This window comes from Vipera berus (genome assembly GCF_964194415.1).
Source record: "Vipera berus genome assembly, chromosome: 13".
NCBI classification, from domain to species: Eukaryota; Metazoa; Chordata; class Lepidosauria; order Squamata; family Viperidae; genus Vipera; species Vipera berus.
In genome coordinates this window covers 600,333-619,961 of record NC_138216.1, presented here as the reverse complement: position 1 = coordinate 619,961, position 19,629 = coordinate 600,333, and the positions used below count along the sequence as shown (strand labels likewise).

Genomic DNA, 19,629 nt, shown 5'->3' with positions numbered 1-19,629 from the left:
AAGGAGGTGCAAAGGATTTATTTTTCACACAGCTGGAGTGTGGTGGGCGAGACAAAAACGTTTGGGCTCGTGATGGGAAGGGCCATACAACCATTCATTCTCTGGGAAACCTAAGTCGGCTTCTCCCGTCTTCAGGTGTGCTGAACTTCATCTCCTTAAACCCACCAAAGATCTCCTGGTATCTTTGATTGGTTGGGCTGCAGCCCACATTGATCTGGATGGCGACCAACTGCGGAATTATTTTTCAGCAGGGGTGGAAAACTCATTTGGGACTCTTGGCAGCACATTGTGAGTCTTGTGGAGGAATTGGGTATGTCTAGTCTAACGAAGAGAAGGACCAGGGCGGACATGATAGCAGTCTTCTAATATTTGAGAGGCTGCCACAAAGAAGAGGGGGGGGTTCCACTTATCCTCCAAAGCACCTGAAGGCAGGACAAGAAGCAACGGATGGAAACTGATCAAGGAGGAAAGCTAACTTAGAACTAAGGAGAAATTTCTTAATAGTGAGAACAATTAATCACTGGAACAGCTTGCCTCCAGAAATTGTGGGTGCTCCATCACCGGAGGTTTTTAAGAAGAGACTGGGCAACTGTTTGTCTGAAACGATACAGGGTTTCCTGTTTGAGCAGAGGGTTGGACTAGAAGACCTGCAAAGTCTCTTCCAGCTTCTCACAGTGATGTTCATAGGGGACTGTTCCAGAGTGGTCCCGTCACCCTCTCGAGCCCCCTCCAGTTGTCCCCTACTGCTCTAACTTGCCTTTATCCTTCCCGCAGCCATCCAGCATCTTTTTTTTTATTTAAAAAGTTTTACAATACATTTTGACTTTAATCCCCCCTCCCCCACCCCCACCCAACCCTCCCTATCCCTCTCCCCCATTCCCTCCTCCCCCCCCCGACTTCCCAGAGCTAAATACAGGGTATAAAATCAAAAAACAAACATAAGCACCCCTATGTTATCAGCAATAAACTATTAATTCTATCTCCCTCTAGCTCATGTAAAATGAATACAAACAATATTAATATTACAAATAAAGTAAAAAAGAAAAAGAGGAAAACAGAAAAAGAGCTTTACTCAGAATAGATTTTCTTAATCCCAGTCCTTATTCATATTAATTTCAAAAAAAAAGAAAAAAAAACTTTCACCTACTATTTACATTCTCCAACCTTTCTCTAATTTCTAAACAAATTCTCAGTTACGCGCCAAAAGCGCCTATCTCTATTAACCTTAATAATCTCCAACCAAACTAAACTATGATCAAAAATAATTCTTGCATGTATCACGCCAAATGTCTCGCAGTTCCAAATCATCCTTGAGTTCAAATAAAAAGAGTAAAAAAAAAAGGTTTAAGCAGTCTATTAGACAACTTGTTGTTAATTAGGAGCTTGCATACCCATTCTTAGTTCAACACATACTTTTAGTCCATAACCCTAATATACTTTTCTAACAAGCAAATAACATCAATCTTAAATTGTGTTAAATATTAAAAAAAACTTTCTTTCTCCTCTATGATAAATTTAATCCATTGACATTCTAATTTAAAAATTTAATCACCAATCTTAACACTCCAAAGCTTTTGGAGCACGTCTGTCATGACCCCCAAAACTTCTTTGGACCACGCCCCTCCCACAGCTTCACTTTAGACCGCGCCCCTCCCACCAGCATCTTTATTTACACAGAGACAATGGAACCGCAGGGGAAGCAGAGGTTGAGGCTTTGTCTTTCCAGCATGCTAGTTTTAAAAGCAAACACACAAACAGGCACAGGACAAAGTGCACCAACAGCCATTTACCTCCCCTGCTAATCAAAAGGACGAATCCACTTCCGGGTTTTAGGTCAGCGGCAAGCAGGTGAGGCACAATGGAGGCCCAGGGAAGAGTTTTCATCCCAGATTCGGCAGCAGGGAATCCCTACTGGGTGTGGAAGCGTGTCCCGGCTTTCACCAGCGAGATGTTAGCAAACAGGACCTGCCAGCTTGAGCTAAGATAGGCCTCCCGAGTCAGGATCTGCAGGAATTTCATGCAAGTACACTTGGAAGCCTTGGGGATTAGAGGGGGGATTCCTGCAGGCAAAGGAAGGGATCTACTTTGAAGCTCCTCTCTAGTCAGAGGTGTATCAAAGCAGCTGCCCATCAACAAAGACGATTTATTTTCACCAGGGAGATGCTGAAGGCTTTGGCCAAGAGATCCTCAGAGATCTTATGCGGATTTCAGCTTTTCAACTTATTGCAAAAGTCTCGTGGCTCTTCCTGTACGGTGCTGATTGCACTGGGTTAAGCAAAGCTCCAGAGCTCCCTGGCTGACTTGGAAGCACACAGATCAACCTGACACTCCGCAATTCCTTGACTGACTCATCGCATTCTCTTCCAGAGGCCCAAACCTGCTTGGCCAGGGCAGAAACAGGTTTTTGGAGGGCACTCACAGTCCCTCCAGCTGTAAAGAAGGTGTGGGGTGCCTCTGTGGGTCCTTTTTCCTCCTCCTCACTGAAGACCCCTCTCCCACTTATGCTTCTGATCAAGAAGCAGTCCTGCTGCAGCCATCCCACCATCTGGCCATTTTTTTCTCCCTAGGAGACTCCCTGGCCTACAGGCTAACAATTTTGCCTTTGGAAATAGTCTACCGATTTGCATCAATTGTAGAACAAATCATGCAGACTCGCATTATGAAGCAGTAGAGAAGCAGTTATTTTCTAAGCCCATTTGAATATTTGGGGGAGGGGGGCACGTAAAGATCTTCCCAATATGTCCAGCTCTCCACACAGAAGACCTGGCTTGTATTTGAAGTCTTCTAGTTTCTTGTAACTTTCAGGAAGCATCAACACAAAACTCTCACCAAAGCAACTGGGAACAGAGACAGTTCTTAATTAACCATTAAGAATCTTGCCACTGAATATGCTTGCTCTGCTACAGTGATCCCCTTTATTTATTTATTTTCTTCTTTTGAACAAAATTAGGGAGGTGGAGAAAGAATTTGCCTCACCTTCCAAAGCTGGCTCCACCCTGCCTTCTGGGCAAACCACGAAGGAGTTGGTGAAACTTTCTCTTCTCATTAAGGAGATTCCTGCAACAAAACCGGCTTTAGGGCATCTCTGCCAGTTACTGGAATGGTTACTCATCTCCGGAAGTGGGGTACGCAGCACAGAGCTATTTCAAAATCTCTGGGGTGAACAAAAAGGGGCCATTTCTGCATTCCAAGCCAGATCTTGTCGCCCCCCCCCTCGCCCCGCCCCGGGAGGAAGGGCCCCATTTATTAAAAGTGAACTCACTGTTCTTGTGTTACTGGAGAGGGAGGCATTAAAAATAAATCAAGGTCATCCTGGTCTCCCTAAGTGCTGTTCCCAGGCTCTTATTATTCATATTTTCACAGCAGCTGTCACTTTTGCCATCGTTCACCAAGCACACACCGGAATATTTTGGTCTTTTAAGAAGGAAAGCTATGCTGCTTGCAGCATTTTGGGGCGTGTATAATTAACTTGCCTTTGTGAGTTTGTTCCCTAAGGTTGCCAGCTTCTTCAATTAAAAAAAACAACAACCAATCTCTTACGCCGGCATGGTAAACAAAAGGTAAATGCTTATTTAGGTAAGTGTTTGGGCTCCCCATTTCATTGCACAGATGAAAGTTGCGAAGCAGCCGAGACCACAATTAAAGTGCTTAATGAAACCCCAGAAGCCAAGATTAAAGACCAGGCACTGACCCATTCGACAAGGCCCAACAAAAAGTAATGAAAGTAATGAAAGTATGGGGCAATGCCTAAGCCTTTGGAGAATATAGTAAAGGCAGAGATGCACCCCTGGCTCCTAGAAAAAACTTCCCTGGCCAGGGAAGGGGTGCGTTCCCACCTCCAAACCCCCTGGCCGCATTGGACGTAACGCTGCGATAAGAATGTCCTCCAGCTGAGAGCTCAACACGCTGCAGTTCACACGGAGACAATCTTCTCAACAACAGTAGAGAGATTGTTGTCCTATCGCCTCCTTCCCAAAAACGTTTTTTTTTCAACTTTCCCACCTTCCCTGCCCTGGGATCCTGTTCTACGGAGCGTCTGGAGACCAGGTGAGGGGGCCTGCTGCTTCCTGGGGAAGACCCCTGTCCTTGTCACCCAAGAGCATCTGCAGGGATCCTGGGCCCAGCAAAGGGTGGCATCAACGTCCCCCAAGAGAATAACAATAGCAATAGGCTTATAGACTGCTTCGTAGTGCTTTACAGCACTCTCTACGCAGCAGAGTCCCTAAGTCTCTCTAAGTTGTAGAGTCAGCATTATTGGCCCCAACAATCCGGAACCTCCTTTTACTGACCTTGGAAGGATGGACAGCTGAGTCAACCTTGAGCCGGTCAGGATCGAACTCTCAGCAGTCGGTAGAGTTAGCCTGCAATTCAGATGCTAAAAGGGAAACCGTCCTTGGAGGAGGTTGTGAATGAAACTAACAGAAAGGGCGTATACTCAAAAGTTAGTCCTTTTGTGTTGAGGGGCATTTGCTTTCTGACAGACACGCTGAAAATCTTTTCCCTCCAAGAAAATTCTCTTGAGCCACTGTAGCTCTTGAGATATTAAAAATAACAAAAAAGCCCACACGATTAACCATCACCCAGGAATTCATTTCCTCCTCTTTAAAGATGTCCTTGTCAGTGGGACAATTCTATCGTTTAGCCACCTGTCACCTGCCTCGTGAAGCTCCAAGGATCGCTTTATTCAAGGTCCCCAAGGGACTTGTAGGGTGCGACTTCCCTTCCCCAAATCTGTGCAAGGTCCATCACACCACTTCCAGCTGGTGTGGCCAACAAGCCGCGCCAGGGGGAAATCGCACGGCTATTCTGCCAGCTGGCTCCCTGAACAGGGCAGAAAACGTGCATCACAATCCGATGGTTAACTTCCGGCTGTGCATTTTGAGGGGAGAGAGGAGGGCGGAAAGAACGGAAGCGGAAGGTGGGAAAAAGGCGGATTGGAGCAGCCAAGGGAGGGATCTCAGAACATCCTGGGCAAAATGTGCTCCCTCTAGACTGCAGCCAATAACTGAGGCTTTCCCAACCCCACAGCCTTTAGGCTTTTCAAAAGCCCAAGCAAACCCTCTTGCTTAGGTTGGAGGGAAGAGCTGGACTCTTTCCCTCAGAACAGGCGCTCATTCTTCACTGAACATGCCCACCAGCAGTACTCCTCTGCGTACTTGGCCACTGGCACACGCAGCGGCCAGAGATCTGCATTGTCCAAACGGCCAGGCCGTTGGACGCCAGATGACATTTTGCAGCCCTGGCAAAGCCTCTCCACCCACCTCGCTTGTGCCTCCTTTCCCCCCCTCTTCCTTGCACCAGCCCTAAACAGCTACGGGGGGACACACGGAATGGAAGAATCTCTAGGCTTAGGTGGCCGGACGCAGGAGGAAGGACCCGTTTGCAACGGAAGGCCTCTGGCTTAGAAATATTCTCAAAAGCAAGGAAAGGTCTTTGCACAATTTGCTACATCTGGATCCTAGAAGGATCTGGAGGTATTAATTGGAAGCCAATTTGCTTTCTCATTAACAGAGAACAGAGTCCAACCACCTAGCCTTGCATCTGTCTCCCCCCCATCCCCGGGATACCAACCAACCCATAATCCTCTACCTCCTCTTGAATAACAGCAGAGAAACTCAAGGAAGGAAACCCGGAAGCGCAGCTAAGAGGCAACTCCTTGAGCACAACCCAGAAGACGGAACAAAATGCCATTTGGTTTTCAACTCGAGCATGACGTTGCAAAGGGCGGGGGAACAGAATGTGGCTGGATTATGGAAGAAGCCACATTTTGAAGGAAAATAAGAAAATTAAATCACGATGGTGCCGTTTTAGGTAAATCCATATGGGTCAAAGGATTAGTTGCAGCAAACAGAAGTGCTGAGGAGCTACTTAATATCCAGGCCCCACAAGTTACCTGTAATTAAATGTAGATATCCCCTGGTTATAAAGGTAATTAAACCCATGCATATGCATGCCTTTGCTACACTCAATCCACACAGCTTATAATTACGAGAACGAGGTATGATTTTAGTGATAAATAAAACTGTAACAATTACCAGCTAGGTGGTTCAGAATGTAACAACTCAGTTGTACTCTTCCAGTGCCAGTGTTGTGGGGAGAATGAGACGCACATCGCAACAGCAATTCTACTACCTTCCCTCTTCATTTAGAAAACCCGGATGCCAAGAGATCTCGCCTTTGAGCTATAGGAACAAACCATTCCTGCTCTCTCAGCAGGCTGGCCCGAGGCTTCCGGGGGAATGCCGATTCTCTCTCAGAAAACAGTCCAAACAACATCCCTTTCCCAACTAGACATTCTCCCAAAGCTGAGCTCAACGTCCACTCTCTGAAACAACTCTCAGCCTGCCAAGGTCTCCTGCAGTCGTCCCGCGGAGGGGGAAAGGCAGGAAGCTGACTTCACAGAGGCCCCTTTTCCTTCGGATGAATTGCCTTCTGGCCTCTACAGTATGAGAACGCGAACGGATGCTGACTACACATCCTTGTCCAGAAATTTGAATGTTTTAGAAGTGGAAGGAAAGTTATAGAGGTGCCTGGAGCAGAAGCCTGGGCAGTGGAAGCGGAACTCTTTTGAACTGGAAGGGGAGGAAACAATTATTTGATCGTGCATTCATTCCCTGTCAGCAAATACCAGCATGATCATCGCGGCTTAGTTGCTTGCACCCTTGGCTCCCTACCCTGTGAACTGTAATCTATAAAAAGCAGAGCTGGGGAGGATGAGTTATTTTCTATGATGTGCGTTATATTCTCCCTTTTGCAAACCTTGTAAGATCCTTGAATCTGACCGTTTTCTCTCCTTTGTACGGCAGACACATAGGTCACCGGTGGAATAATTAGGATGAATGTTAGCTACTTACGTGGCGCATTCACACCTACAACGCTTTGCCCTTCGGCAGGCTAGAGTCTCCTGGCCCAAGCAGATCAGCAGGAAAGCCTATTCTTGCAGGGGGATTTGTCCACTCTGTGCCTGTCTAAGGACACATTTGTACGGTGTCGCATCCTCTCACCACACAGGCTGCCAGATCTCCAGGTTCAGTGGGTGGACTCAGCGCTGGGGCCTCCTTGGGGCTAAGCAGGGGGGACAGAGTAACTCTGCGGGGGCCAGGACCAGGCCCTCTTCCGGATTTGGCTCATGTCTGCTCTAAGGTTGGCCCTCTTGGGACGTCTCCAGAGCGCCCAGCCAAAGGCCTTCCTCCCATAGGAAGAGGTCCATCTCACACTTTCTGCAGGCAAGAAAAGCGGTGACCTTGTTCTGATTTTGTTTTTGTTACGTTTATTTTTGCGGGATTTTTTAATTTTTCTTTCTCCTTCTTCCGTTTGCTACAAAAAAATAAACGCGCAGAAATGTCTCCCAAGGTTTTCAATCTTTTATGTCAGATTGATAGGAGCACGAAATGCGGCTGTTGCAACCTCAGGTGTAGCCGACCAGGCGAGGCGTGCTGGGGAAGGTTTTCCGCATCCCCATGCACTTCTCCTTGTCGATAAACAGGCTGTTGGCCTTCACCATCAGGTCGTGCTCCAGTTTCGACTTGTTGAGGATCAGCAGCTGGAGCGTATCCTGGGCTTCACGCAAGCGCAACTTCAGGGTCTGGAGGGTATCGTCGATGGTGAACACTTCGTTCACCAGCCTGAAAGGGAAGGGAAAGAAAGGGGTTAGGGCCGCTGGGCCTCCCTGGGACGCTGCTTGGTCCTGGGCAAGCAGCGTGGAAAGCCGCGTGGAAAGCCAGCGTGGAAAGCTGGGCATGAAGCACACGGAGACCTGCCTCTGTTTTGCTTCTTTCATAACCTGATCAAATTCTAGGTGCTTAAAAAGGTATTCACCAATTAGCCAGGACTAACAGCAATAAAGAGAAGCCTTGAAGCACTTGCAAGGCTGGAGGATTCCCTCCCCTTTCTGCTCTAGCAGAAGCAGCGGAGCCTCCTGCCGGCTGCCTCTGCCTAAATCCTGCATTTACTCTCCCCCCCCCTCCCCCGCTGCTCACAGGGAAGCCTCCGGCGCCCGGAACCAAAGCCCAGAGGCGGAAAGGGACCAGGAGCACCAGCCGGCAGGGCCCAAAGCCGGCTTCAGAAGCTGTGAAAACCGCCTGAGCCGGAGAGGCAACGCAGCCCACCCGCCGTCCTCCTTTAAAGCAGCAGCGTCTTTCAGGGCTGAGGTGAACACCGCCAAAGGATGCAGAGTGGCAAGCGCCGCAGCACTCACTTGAACTGGGGGACGTCCCGGCACAGCTCCATGTTTGGCCGCCGGGTCCTCGCTTCCAGACGGGTCTGGGCCACCTTCAACGGACACTCTTTGGCCATGATGGCTCTTTCCAGTAACATGATGGTGTTCTCTGTCTGGAAGATTTCTTGAAGAGTCTGAAAGGGGAAGTAAAAATCCGTGAGAGTTTTGAAAAGAAAAACGCCTGCCAGCTTCCTAACCCTCTTCTGCAAAGAATGGAAACACTGCACACCAGAATGGGAAAATCCTCCGGGATATTGTCATCTGCAAATATCCAAAATCACAGAATTCCACCCATTTTAGTTTCATCCAACCTTCCTTAAAAGGTGGAGCTGGAAACGAAACACAGTCCACAGAGTGAGTGCTGGCCAAACCTATTAGCTCCCAGCTGTATGACTGTGGATGCAGCTTCACATCTTTGACTCTGACTTTATAATAGTTTGACTTATTTTCAGCTTGTGATCAAGTACAAAATGTCTTTCCTACACATATCCAAATGGTATTCTGCACCCTGTACCTCCGCATCTGATTTCTCTTTCATAAGTAATGAACTCTGAATGGCTTCTATCATTGCCCGGGGAATTCTGGGAGACAAAGGCTAGGTATCTTAACGTGGCTGTCCTAAGCAATCGCTTTTTTTTAAAACAGTATCAGCTATTCTGTCCAGTTTTGCATTATCTGCTCGACCCTTCCTGCAGTTCATCACACAAGAGACTGTTGGAGAATTCTGGGCCCAGGATCTGGCCCATTCTGATGAGGATAATGCTGGCTTTCAGGCCAGCTGTGGGTCAGCAAAAATTTTTGCACTTCCACATTGTTTCTACAAAAACAACCTGGAAACTACACCCCAAAACGCACACAGCCAGGGAGTGGCTAGGGCTCAAACGTCACTCAAAGGCAACTTTTCCTCTTTTAAAAAAATTTCATTTATTAATCAGGGAATACATAACTTAAAACCTGGGAAGACCCTGAACGTGTGATATTGAATTGCAATTTTTAACTTGCCAGAAGGAGAAAATAATTAAATGCACTGTGATTAATTGATCAACACTGATTTTAATTGCAATCCATTTAGTTTTTGTTCAGGTCCCTTTTTAGCTTTGTCCTACGGCCCCAGGCAAAATAGTCAAACCTCCCAGTAAGGCAAGCAGGCCAAAAATATTGTGCTAATTGGTCTGGAAAATTTAGCACTACACTTGCCGTTGTGGAGCTGGGCTGAAAATAAATCTGGATGAGTACATTTTGATCTCTCTCAGTTAAAGTGAGTAACGTGGCTGAAATATCTGTGCATACATCAAGCAAAATAAACTTAGTATGTAAACAACTTTGTGGCTGAGATTCAAGATTCTTTCACGGATTTGTAGCAACTGGAACACAGGAAGTGCATATAAGGTGGTCAAGATCCTCCATGTTTCTATGCTTTGCTTCACCCCCAGCCTGCTTGGAGAGCTGGGGCCTTTACTGCCAGGGCCTAAACTAAGATGAAGAACTTTTTTTCCAAGAATAATGAGATACGTTGCCTCTCTATAAATTAATACTGGCCCCAAATTGGCACAAAAGAACGTGGTCATCATCCAGAAGGCATCAAAGATTGCAGTCCTGCCCCCTCTTCCAACACAGCACCTCCCTTGAACCAAGTGGTGACATGAATATCTGGTTCTCTTCTTTTGGGTGTTTCGTGAGTCATTAAAAAGGATGAGCTTCTAACTTTCCCAGTCGGATCTCAGAACAATAAGCATACCCAGCAAGGGTGGGCCAGGAGTCCCAACACTTCCTCCTAAGCCCAGATACCTAAGAAAAACTAAAGCCCTCCAAAGAAGAAATCTAATCTCCTCCAGTGGAGATGCAAAGAGGGCGGGGGTGCCAAGCGGGGGGGGGGGCTGCTCCCATACTTAAGCCTCAGCCTAGGAAGAGGACCAAGAACAAAGCCAGATCCAGCCTGGCTTGTTTATTACCGTATATACTTGAGTATAAGCCGAATTTTTCAGCCCACTTTTTGGGCTGAAAAATTCCACTTCGGCTTATACTCCAGTCAACAAAAAAACTTACCGAGGACTTGTGCGCGGCCGAGGCTTTGGTGCTTCCGGGATCGCGCGCACCTCTCCCAAGCCACCGCCGTCCGAGACCTGCCGAAGTTTGGGGAGGTTTGGGGAGGTGCGCGCGCACCTCCCCAAACCTCCCCAAACGTCGGCAGGTCTCCGTTCCTCCTGCCGACGTTTGGGGAGGTTTGGGCGCCTCCCCAAACCTCCCCAAACGTCGGCAGGTCTCCGTTCCTCCTGCCGACGTTTGGGGAGGTTTGGGCGCCTCCCCAAACCTCCCCAGGTTTCCGTTCCTCCGCGCAGACCTGCCGACGTTTGGGGAGGTTTGGGCGCCTCCCCAAACGTCGGCAGGTCTCCGTTCCTCCTGCCGACGTTTGGGGAGGTTTGGGCACCTCCCCAGGTCTCCGTTCCTCCGCGCAGACCTGCCGACGTTTGGGGAGGTTTGGGCGCCTCCCCAAACCTCCCCAAACGTCGGCAGGTCTCCGTTCCTCCTGCCGACGTTTGGGGAGGTTTGGGCGCCTCCCCAAACCTCCCCAGGTCTCCGTTCCTCCGCGCAGACCTGCCGACGTTTGGGGAGGTTTGGGCGCCTCCCCAAACCTCCCCAAACGTCGGCAGGTCTCCGTTCCTCCTGCCGACGTTTGGGGAGGTTTGGGCACCTCCCCAAACCTCCCCAGGTCTCCGTTCCTCCGCGCAGACCTGCCGACGTTTGGGGAGGTTTGGGCGCCTCCCCAAACCTCCCCAGGTCTCCGTTCCTCCTGCCGACGTTTGGGGAGGTTTGGGCACCTCCCCAAACCTCCCCAGGTCTCCGTTCCTCCGCGCAGACCTGCCGACGTTTGGGGAGGTTTGGGCGCCTCCCCAAACCTCCCCAGGTCTCCGTTCCTCCTGCCGACGTTTGGGGAGGTTTGGGCACCTCCCCAAACCTCCCCAGGTCTCCGTTCCTCCACGCAGACCTGCCGACGTTTGGGGAGGTTTGGGCGCCTCCCCAAACCTCCCCAGGTCTCCGTTCCTCCTGCCGACGTTTGGGGAGGTTTGGGCGCCTCCCCAAACCTCCCCAGGTCTCCGTTCCTCCTGCCGACGTTTGGGGAGGTTTGGGCACCTCCCCAAACCTCCCCAGGTCTCCGTTCCTCCGCGCAGACCTGCTGACGTTTGGGGAGGTTTGGGCGCCTCCCCAAACCTCCCCAGGTCTCCGTTCCTCCTGCCGACGTTTGGGGAGGTTTGGGCACCTCCCCAAACCTCCCCAGGTCTCCGTTCCTCCGCGCAGACCTGCCGACGTTTGGGGAGGTTTGGGCGCCTCCCCAAACCTCCCCAGGTCTCCGTTCCTCCTGACGACGTTTGGGGAGGTTTGGGCACCTCCCCAAACCTCCCCAGGTCTCCGTTCCTCCGCGCAGACCTGCCGACGTTTGGGGAGGTTTGGGCGCCTCCCCAAACCTCCCCAGGTCTCCGTTCCTCCTGCCGACGTTTGGGGAGGTTTGGGCGCCTCCCCAAACCTCCCCAGGTCTCCGTTCCTCCGCGCAGACCTGCCGACGTTTGGGGAGGTTTGGGGAGGTGCCCAAACCTCCCCAAACGTCGGCAGGAGGAACGGAGACCTGCCGACGTTTGGGGAGGTTTGGGGAGGCGCCCAAACCTCCCCAAACGTCGGCAGGTCTGCGCGGAGGAACGGAGACCTGGGGAGGTTTGGGGAGGCGCCCAAACCTCCCCAAACGTCGGCAGGAGGAACGGAGACCTGGGGAGGTTTGGGGAGGCGCCCAAACCTCCCCAAACGTCGGCAGGTCTCCGCGGAGGAACGGAGACCTGGGGAGGTTTGGGGAGGTGCCCAAACCTCCCCAAACGTCGGCAGGAGGAACAGAGACCTGCCGACGTTTGGGGAGGTTTGGGGAGGCGCCCAAACCTCCCCAAACGTCGGCAGGTCTGCGCGGAGGAACGGAGACCTGCCGACGTTTGGGGAGGTTTGGGGAGGTGCGCGCACACCTCCCCAAACCTCCCCAAACTTCGGCAGGTCTCCGGACGGCGGCGGCTTGGGAGAGGTGCGCGCGATCCTGGAAGCACCGAAGCCTCGGCCGCGCACAAGTCCTCGGTAAGCTCCGGGCGGTCACTTGCTTCGTGTCTCCTGAGGGAAGGGGGGGCGACTGGAGCGGGCGTGTTTCCTCGCCTGCTGGGCGCCGCGATTTGCCCGGGGAACGCGCGGGCCCCGAATGGCAGCGTGGAGCAAGGAAGCGGACAGCCAGGGCTTCCCCGAGAGCCGCGGCCACACAGGGTATTCCTGTGTATTCAGGCTTGCAAAATGGCGGATCGAGCCTCTGCTGGCGGCAGAGGCTTGCAGAGCGCGGATCCAGCCTCCGCCGGCGGCGGAGGCTTGCAGAACGGCGGATCGGCTTATACTCGAGTCAACAACTTTTCCCAGTTTTTGGGGGTGAAATTGGGGGTGTCGGCTTATACTCGAGTCGGCTTATACTCAAGTATATACGGTACTTTGCTTCTTCTTGCTCTGCTTTGTTTGCTTCTCTTTTGGGGGAGAAACATTCCCCGCTGAATTTCATGCCAAGAAACAGAATAACTGACAAGCAGTTGACAATTCTCTTCCCCATTTAGCATCTGAAAGGTGATCTCAGAATCCAAACCAAACATTCAGCCACTTTTAAACCTCAGCAGAAAGTGTTACGATAGGTATGATTTGGAGTCATATTCTGTTGCTTTCTATTTTAAAAAATAGAATTAAGGAAAAGCAGGAAGGGAGTGGATGTGTATTTGCAGCCTGGTCAGCCTTCCTGCCTAACAGCAATGTGAACGTAACTACACCTAATGACTACATATAACATTCACAATGCAAAATAATTCACATCATTTAGAAGGGTGTAATCTTATGAGCAGGTGATGTCATTGAAGAGCTGTATTTGAAGGATCAGAAATCAGTGCAACAAAAAAAAAGTTCAGAAGTGGCTGTAGATTAATTTCTACAGCTCTTCAAAAGATACCCTCCTGTTCCAGAAAATAAACACAAATTAGCTCACTGGCATCCTTAGCTATTCAGTGAAGTTCCCTTCTGGCTCCATCACGAGCAAAGGAAGAGGGCCTCACGTTGTTCCTTTTTTATAGGATTAAGGGTTGCTTTCAATTCTCCTGCGTCTATGAAATGCTACCATCTCTTGTCCCATGACACATGAAACACCAGGGACTCAATCTATGGAAGACATCCCTAAAAACATTTCAGCCTCTCTTTAATGTGGCACAGAAGCGATGTAAAAAACGGGTGTTCCCGCTCTGCCTAACTATACTGGTTTAATCTGAATTCAAACAGGCCTAGATTTATTATAGAAGTTATTGGGGGGGGGAACTGACAAAGGTTTCGCTGAAAGCAATAATTCATCTCCGTGCTTGTGACTGTTCTCCTGCCGTGCAAAAGATTGGAACAAGAAACTTATTCATGCCAAGCCTGCCTGCCCACATTGCCCAGCGCTTTTGTGAGGTTCCCCAATTGTTTCCCCACAAAGCCTTCCTCTCTCGCGTTGCTGGGTTGTCTCCAGTTGGGTGACGTCACAATGCAGTGTGGGCAGAGCAGACCGATGGCGCTCTTGACTTTTTCCCGAGCAAAAAAGCACAGGTCAGCACGCTTCACGAAACAGGGAGTCCCTGACTTGCCAACTCCGACAGCCTCCACATTTGCCCTCAACAACCGTTCTGTACAGCGTCCCATCAGACAGTCATTGAAGTAGAGGCTGTGAATCACTTAGCAACAGAAATCCCGGTCCCAAATGTGGCCGTTAAGAGGAGGACGGCCTGTCCTAAGGGACACGTTGCTTCAGTTTGCTATTTCCAGCAGCAGAACGTTTAGAGACGGGTCTTGGCACAGGGTCTCCAGCTTGAGCAGTGGGTTGGAGTAGACGACCCCCAAGGCCCCTTCCAACTCTGTTCTTCTGTTATTATCTAGAGCAGGGTCGCCGATCGTGGCAGCTTTACCACTTCTGGGCTTCAACTCCCAGAATACCTCAGCCAGCGATCCACAGTCCACAAGTCATAAAATTGCCAAGGTTGGAGACCCCTGCTCTAGAGACTCCAACAGTTTTTCTGAACACAAATGTATGAATGGGAGAGATTCTGCCAGCCCAGAGCCAATCGGATGCTGCCCAGACTGTCCTACCTTCGCCAGCTGTGCTTGCAGCTGATTCTTGGCATCTGCAATTTCCGAGATGCGAGAGGTAAAGGCCAGGTTGCTGTCAGTCCACTGCTTCCACATATCATCCGAAGTGACTTCCAGGATGTGGTTTGCTTCCTCGCAGAGTATGGCCGAGTTGGCTCGGGCATTCTGGGAATACCGGATGTTGTCATCACTAAACTTTGCCCACGTTTCAGGGACTGAGACTCTGCAAGGTAAGAACCAGAGTCGCTTTGGATAATGAAAGGAATCTATTACTTCAAGCTATGGGGGACACGGTGCTAATAAGAGGAAGGAACAGTACGGCACATACAGTGTTCCATTAAAGGCAAAGCGGCCATTTCTCTCCCTGCTGTGTGTGGAACGGTGAAAAACGTCTCAGAGGAGAAAACAGAGACAACTGGTGAGTGTGTGTAGCTGCGTGTACACAACGGAGAAGAGGACCTCTCTAATGCGGAACATTAAGAACCACGCCCATGGAGGTTCTCAGTCACCCAGGCCACAGTCCAGCTGCCTTGTGAGAAAGCACCTTTGGGATAACATAAGAACCAGTTAAAATTGTTGAGGACCAATCTCAGGTTGATGTCGATAGTTTAATATGATTTCAGTCTAGGAAAAATGTTTTAAGGTTTTTTTCCTCCCTTGTTTCTTCCTGTAAGGCAAAGCACTCAGTGATGTCAGCTTTTCCTTGTACTCGCATTCATTTAGCTACTACCTAAATGACCATGAGGGAATAGTCCTCTACTTACGTCCCATCGATTTTCTCAATTCCATGGTAGTAGTTGATGCTGTCCGAAGTATTCCTCAAATTATAGCATTTCTCATCAATAAAATGAGCTGAACTTTTATCACCGAGATCCCTCTCCAGCGCATGTTGAGCATCTCTGTTAAGGCTGGGACAAAGATTTATGTGGTTACCTTTTTTTCTCTCCCAATATTATTTAAAGGAGTGAAGGAACACCCATTAAAATTTCTCCACATTACCAAATTGTAAAAAAAAAGTCATGAACGTTATCCTATACTTTTGTCACTTTTACAAGACTGTAATTGACAAGAAACCCTTCGTGTGTTTACTGAGTTCCTGATTATCACACATTCCTTTCGGTAAGACAAAAGACAAAGGAGTTCTGTTAGCACTACCTGTTGAATTTCTGCCTACTGTGACATTCAAAGTAAAACATGTGTGTGGGGGGGGGGGTTGATGGTGGTCAAACAATCTCACTCCTTTAGCTGCTGCCCTTTCTTTCACTTCTTGCCCATGAAGGCTGGTTTGCCACCTGGGTGCTCTCCAGTTGGACAGTTCTTACGACTGAGAGCTGCCCAAGGCCTTGCCCATCCTAAAGACCTTGAACAGCTGCAGCCCTTGCATCATCCCCAGCATCAATCAATCAGACCAACTCATCATCCCCCTTTAAATAGCAGCTTGCTTGCTTGCTTCAAAGCTTACTTAATCTGCTGGTCGATTCTTTCTGCGAGCTTTCTCATCTTCTCTTGGCACGCCCTGATCAAATCAACCTCCTGGAATAAAAAATACCCACTGGTCAGAGATTCTACAAAAGTCAAGGGAAAGGCATTTTGCAGAGGACTCTGTCCTTGCGAAGGCCCAGGAAAGGGAAATAAACGATAACAGAGAATTAAAGGCCTTGGTGATATTTTGATGCCTGGTGACATGACAGAGACATCCGTGTAATTTTAGCAGCAGCTCCGGAGAGGGTTGTGCTGGCCTCCCTCCAGGACATATGCAGACATGGGAAGAACATCTGGTTTATTTAAAATGCAAAAAGATCCTTGTGTTACATTTATATGCAATTGCCTGCTGGGAATTGTGATTCTCATTCATTTTTAACAGCAGGAATCTTAAATTAACGTGGACCTTATCAGTTGTTTTAAGGGAGACTCCAGATTGAGATACCTGCCCCAGAACACACCAGGAGTCTGGAGAGTTGTTTAACTCTGAACTGAGACAAAAGTTTCATCATGCGTTACAGATATTACTGAACATAGGAGACACACAGCTAAATGGAAACATACATAGAATTGCTGTGAGTTATTATCTCTCAGTGCCTCTCAGTGGCTGGGAATGATGGCAGCTGAAGTTCAACACAGCCTAAATGTGGGAAAGCAGCTGCAGGCTAATTCTCGCCCTCTTGAAATTGGTGAATTTTAAATAAGTCGTCAGCCTTACTAAGTAGACCAGACAGGAAACACCACCAAGCTCATTCTACTTTACCTGCAAAGCCACACTGGCAGAATTTTGCCAGTCCCGCCATCCCCCTCCCAGCCTGTGAAGCTAGGCAGGGCCCCTCCTGAGCCTCTCGCCCTGCCCGCTCTCCAGCTGTGGGCTCTGCTGCCTCTTCCTGGACTGGACCGTTCCCTAGGCAGCCTCTCTTCGCCCCGTCTCCCAAGGTCTTTTCCATAGTCATCCAACTGGACTAATGTTACCTTAGTGCAACTTTTCTTTATAGGAAAAGTTCCTGCATTCAGAAAATGAAAAAAATTCCTCTTCCTGGCATGCAACCAGATGTCTTCAAACAAGCTGACAGGATATTCGCTCTTGCTCTGAATGACTTCCGGTCAGCTTATCTTTCCATGAGCAAACCCCGAGGACAGGAAGAGCAGGAAAACAAGAACTCACCATTTAAATGCTACCTTTTGGCAACTGCTTATAAACCATTTTACAATACCTGTATGAGATTCTTTTCCACGTGATCGTGGACCAAGTCAATTCCCATCCGTTTCTCCCGATTGTACAAGCATTCCAAGGCCACCTACAAGCAATCCAGACAAATCGGTTAGTAACACTCCCAATTACAAGCTTTTGATGCTGGGAATTTTGCTTTCATTTTTCCAAACCGATAGGTTGATCGGCCTGCCTTCCTCACAGCCCATGTTCTTTTTCTAGCCTAATACCGGTAGCTACAAGAAGATAAAATGGAATTGTGCTGGATGCAGAGGGGACCAGCATGGACTGCTGCTGTAGTATCTGGGCAGCAAACTTGGGGTGGGGGGATGGGGGCGACTAAAGTTTTTTTAAAAAATCTCTTTGCTGTCGTCTAGTGGTTGTCTGGATTTTGGCGACAAAAATCTGGTAGCTCTAGCATGTCCCCTCCCCCATTCCAATGGATGAGCAAAGATGACCAAGGGGGCAGAGTGGGGTGGGTGAAGAGGATGAGAAGCTCCTGCCTCAAGCCAACTTTGGCTATGGCTGCTTTGGGGTCAACAATGTTATGTCCTGAACAGATTTGAAGAGAAAAGCTAACATGCCACCTAATGGCCAGTTTTAATCTCACAGCAAAGCTGACATGGGCAGCGCATTTAACTTCTCTAGCGGCTGCATAACACTTTTTTTAAAAAAACCTTTCATTCTCTGAATCCTGGTGCTTTTTTACACTATATTCACTTAAGAAAGTGGAATTCTCACCATTTTCTTCTACAACTGATATTTTGTGAGAAGGCACCAACAACATCATTAACATTACAGAAATAATTCTTGGGCACACGGACAAAGCTTCCAAAAGGCTCCATAGGAGCACTTCTGCCTACTTACATTCAGAAACATAAACTGATATAAAATTATACAGCCTGGATTCTGACTAGATAGAATTCTTTATTGGCCAAGTGTGACTGGACACACAAGGAGTCTGTCTCCGGTGCTTGGATCGGAGAGAGAAGCCAAAGCCTTTTTGACTCCCAATGACTTGTTTTCCAACCGGGCACAACCTCGCTTAGCTTTTACGACAAGGTCAGGCTGGTGCTGCCACCAGCAGAGAAGACCTCACTGCTTCCAGAGCTTCGGCACAGATTCCTCCTCCTTTCTGAGCTCGAAAGAAATTGCTGTTCTGGCCTTCAACACAAAGAGAAGAATTGCCATTTCTGAAGCAATCTGCCTAAGCATTTTTAATTTCTTCTGAGATCTTCAAAGAAGCAAATGCCAGAGAGACCTTTTCTAGGGCGGAATCTATAATTTGGAAGTGTTTCTCTGTACCTCCACTGCAGACCACCTTTGGCAGAGAGCACAGGTCGTTTTATCTTGCTTGTCACTTTGCAAGCTGTGGATGGCCTAGTTTAGGGCTAGCTTAATAATAAAAAGCATGTTGCTATCCATCCAAGGGCTTGCCTGCCATTCAAAAGATGCTGCAGTGTTACAGCAAGAGAATGTTATAGAACTTAGTTCTCCAGCACCCCACATTAACAGCAGCCTGACAGCATTGGGAGTGCCCCACTTGCCTGTAAAGGCCCCTGGGCTTCATCAGCCGCACACTCCAGCCGCCGTTTGGCCGTGTCCAGTGCACGAGTATCATGAAGCAGCCGCTCAAGCTCATAGGTCAGCTCGGACCGCCAGAAATCTATGTCCGCCAGCCTCTGTCCGAGGTTTTTCCCAGAATCTTCCTGCTGATGCCGAGTCAGCTGGTCCTTGTCTTGCATGAGCCGCGCACTGTCTGCGTTCAGCCGCCCGGCCCAGTGCCGGTAGGCCTCCGACCCTTTGATCTGCACGGTGTTGGCTTTGTACCAATCGTGGGGACTGTAGCGGGCGTAGAGGGACGACCTCACCGAGGGCAGGATGGTTGGGGGACGCAATGGGGCACTGAGGCGACCGCCCCCCTCATCGTTGGGTCGGAAAGCAGAGACCTTGTAGAAGAGGCTGGGCCTCCATGAATTCAGGTAGCGATAGCCTGGCAGGTAATAAGCTTGGTAGCTGTCATGGCTGAGGCTGGTGGGGGTCACCTCCGGCAGCAGGCAGCTCTTCTTCGGTCCGCAGTAGCTGGCCGTCTGGGTGGTGCCCAGGAATTCCATCAAATGCCGCAGGTAGTCACCAACCACCCTGGCAGCCCAAAGCCCAAAGGCAATTCAGCAGCCCTAGTGGGGGAGTGGGGTGCCTCTGCCCCTGCAGCCCAGTCCTGGCACTGTGACTTGGCGCTGGTGTCACAAAAGGGCCTGCCCTGCCTGCTTAAAATGCCTCCCTGCTTGCCCTGAGCCAGGCTTTCTCAGGCTGGGCAATCTAAGGATGGGAGGATTTTAACCCCCAGAATTCCCCAGTTGGCATGCTGGCTGGGGAATTCTGGGAGATGAAGTCCATTCATGGGGGGGGGGGGTGTCAGGCCTCAGCCGCCACCTTCGCTGCCCCCGAGTGACCCCAAGCCAAAGAACTGGGGGCGCTGAGGGGGCGCGCTCTCCCCAGCTGTCGGGCCGGATCAAGGCCGGAAAAGAGGGGCCGGCTTCCCCAC

The 19,629-nt window shown here is 49.6% G+C and overlaps 1 protein-coding gene across 1 annotated transcript; it reads right to left on the bottom strand.

Moving 5' to 3' along the window:
- Positions 1-7,069: 7,069 nt before the first annotated feature.
- Positions 7,070-19,610, bottom strand: TEKT5 (tektin 5). Its single transcript, XM_081337838.1, has 7 exons — positions 18,632-19,610; positions 17,089-17,172; positions 15,852-15,922; positions 15,154-15,297; positions 14,390-14,612; positions 8,198-8,352; positions 7,070-7,625 (listed from the first exon to the last, which is right to left on the bottom strand). The coding sequence occupies exons 1-7, from the start codon at positions 19,196-19,198 to the stop codon at positions 7,409-7,411; spliced, it is 1,461 nt and encodes a 486-aa protein (XP_081193964.1). The 5' UTR covers positions 19,199-19,610; the 3' UTR covers positions 7,070-7,408.
- Positions 19,611-19,629: the final 19 nt, after the last annotated feature.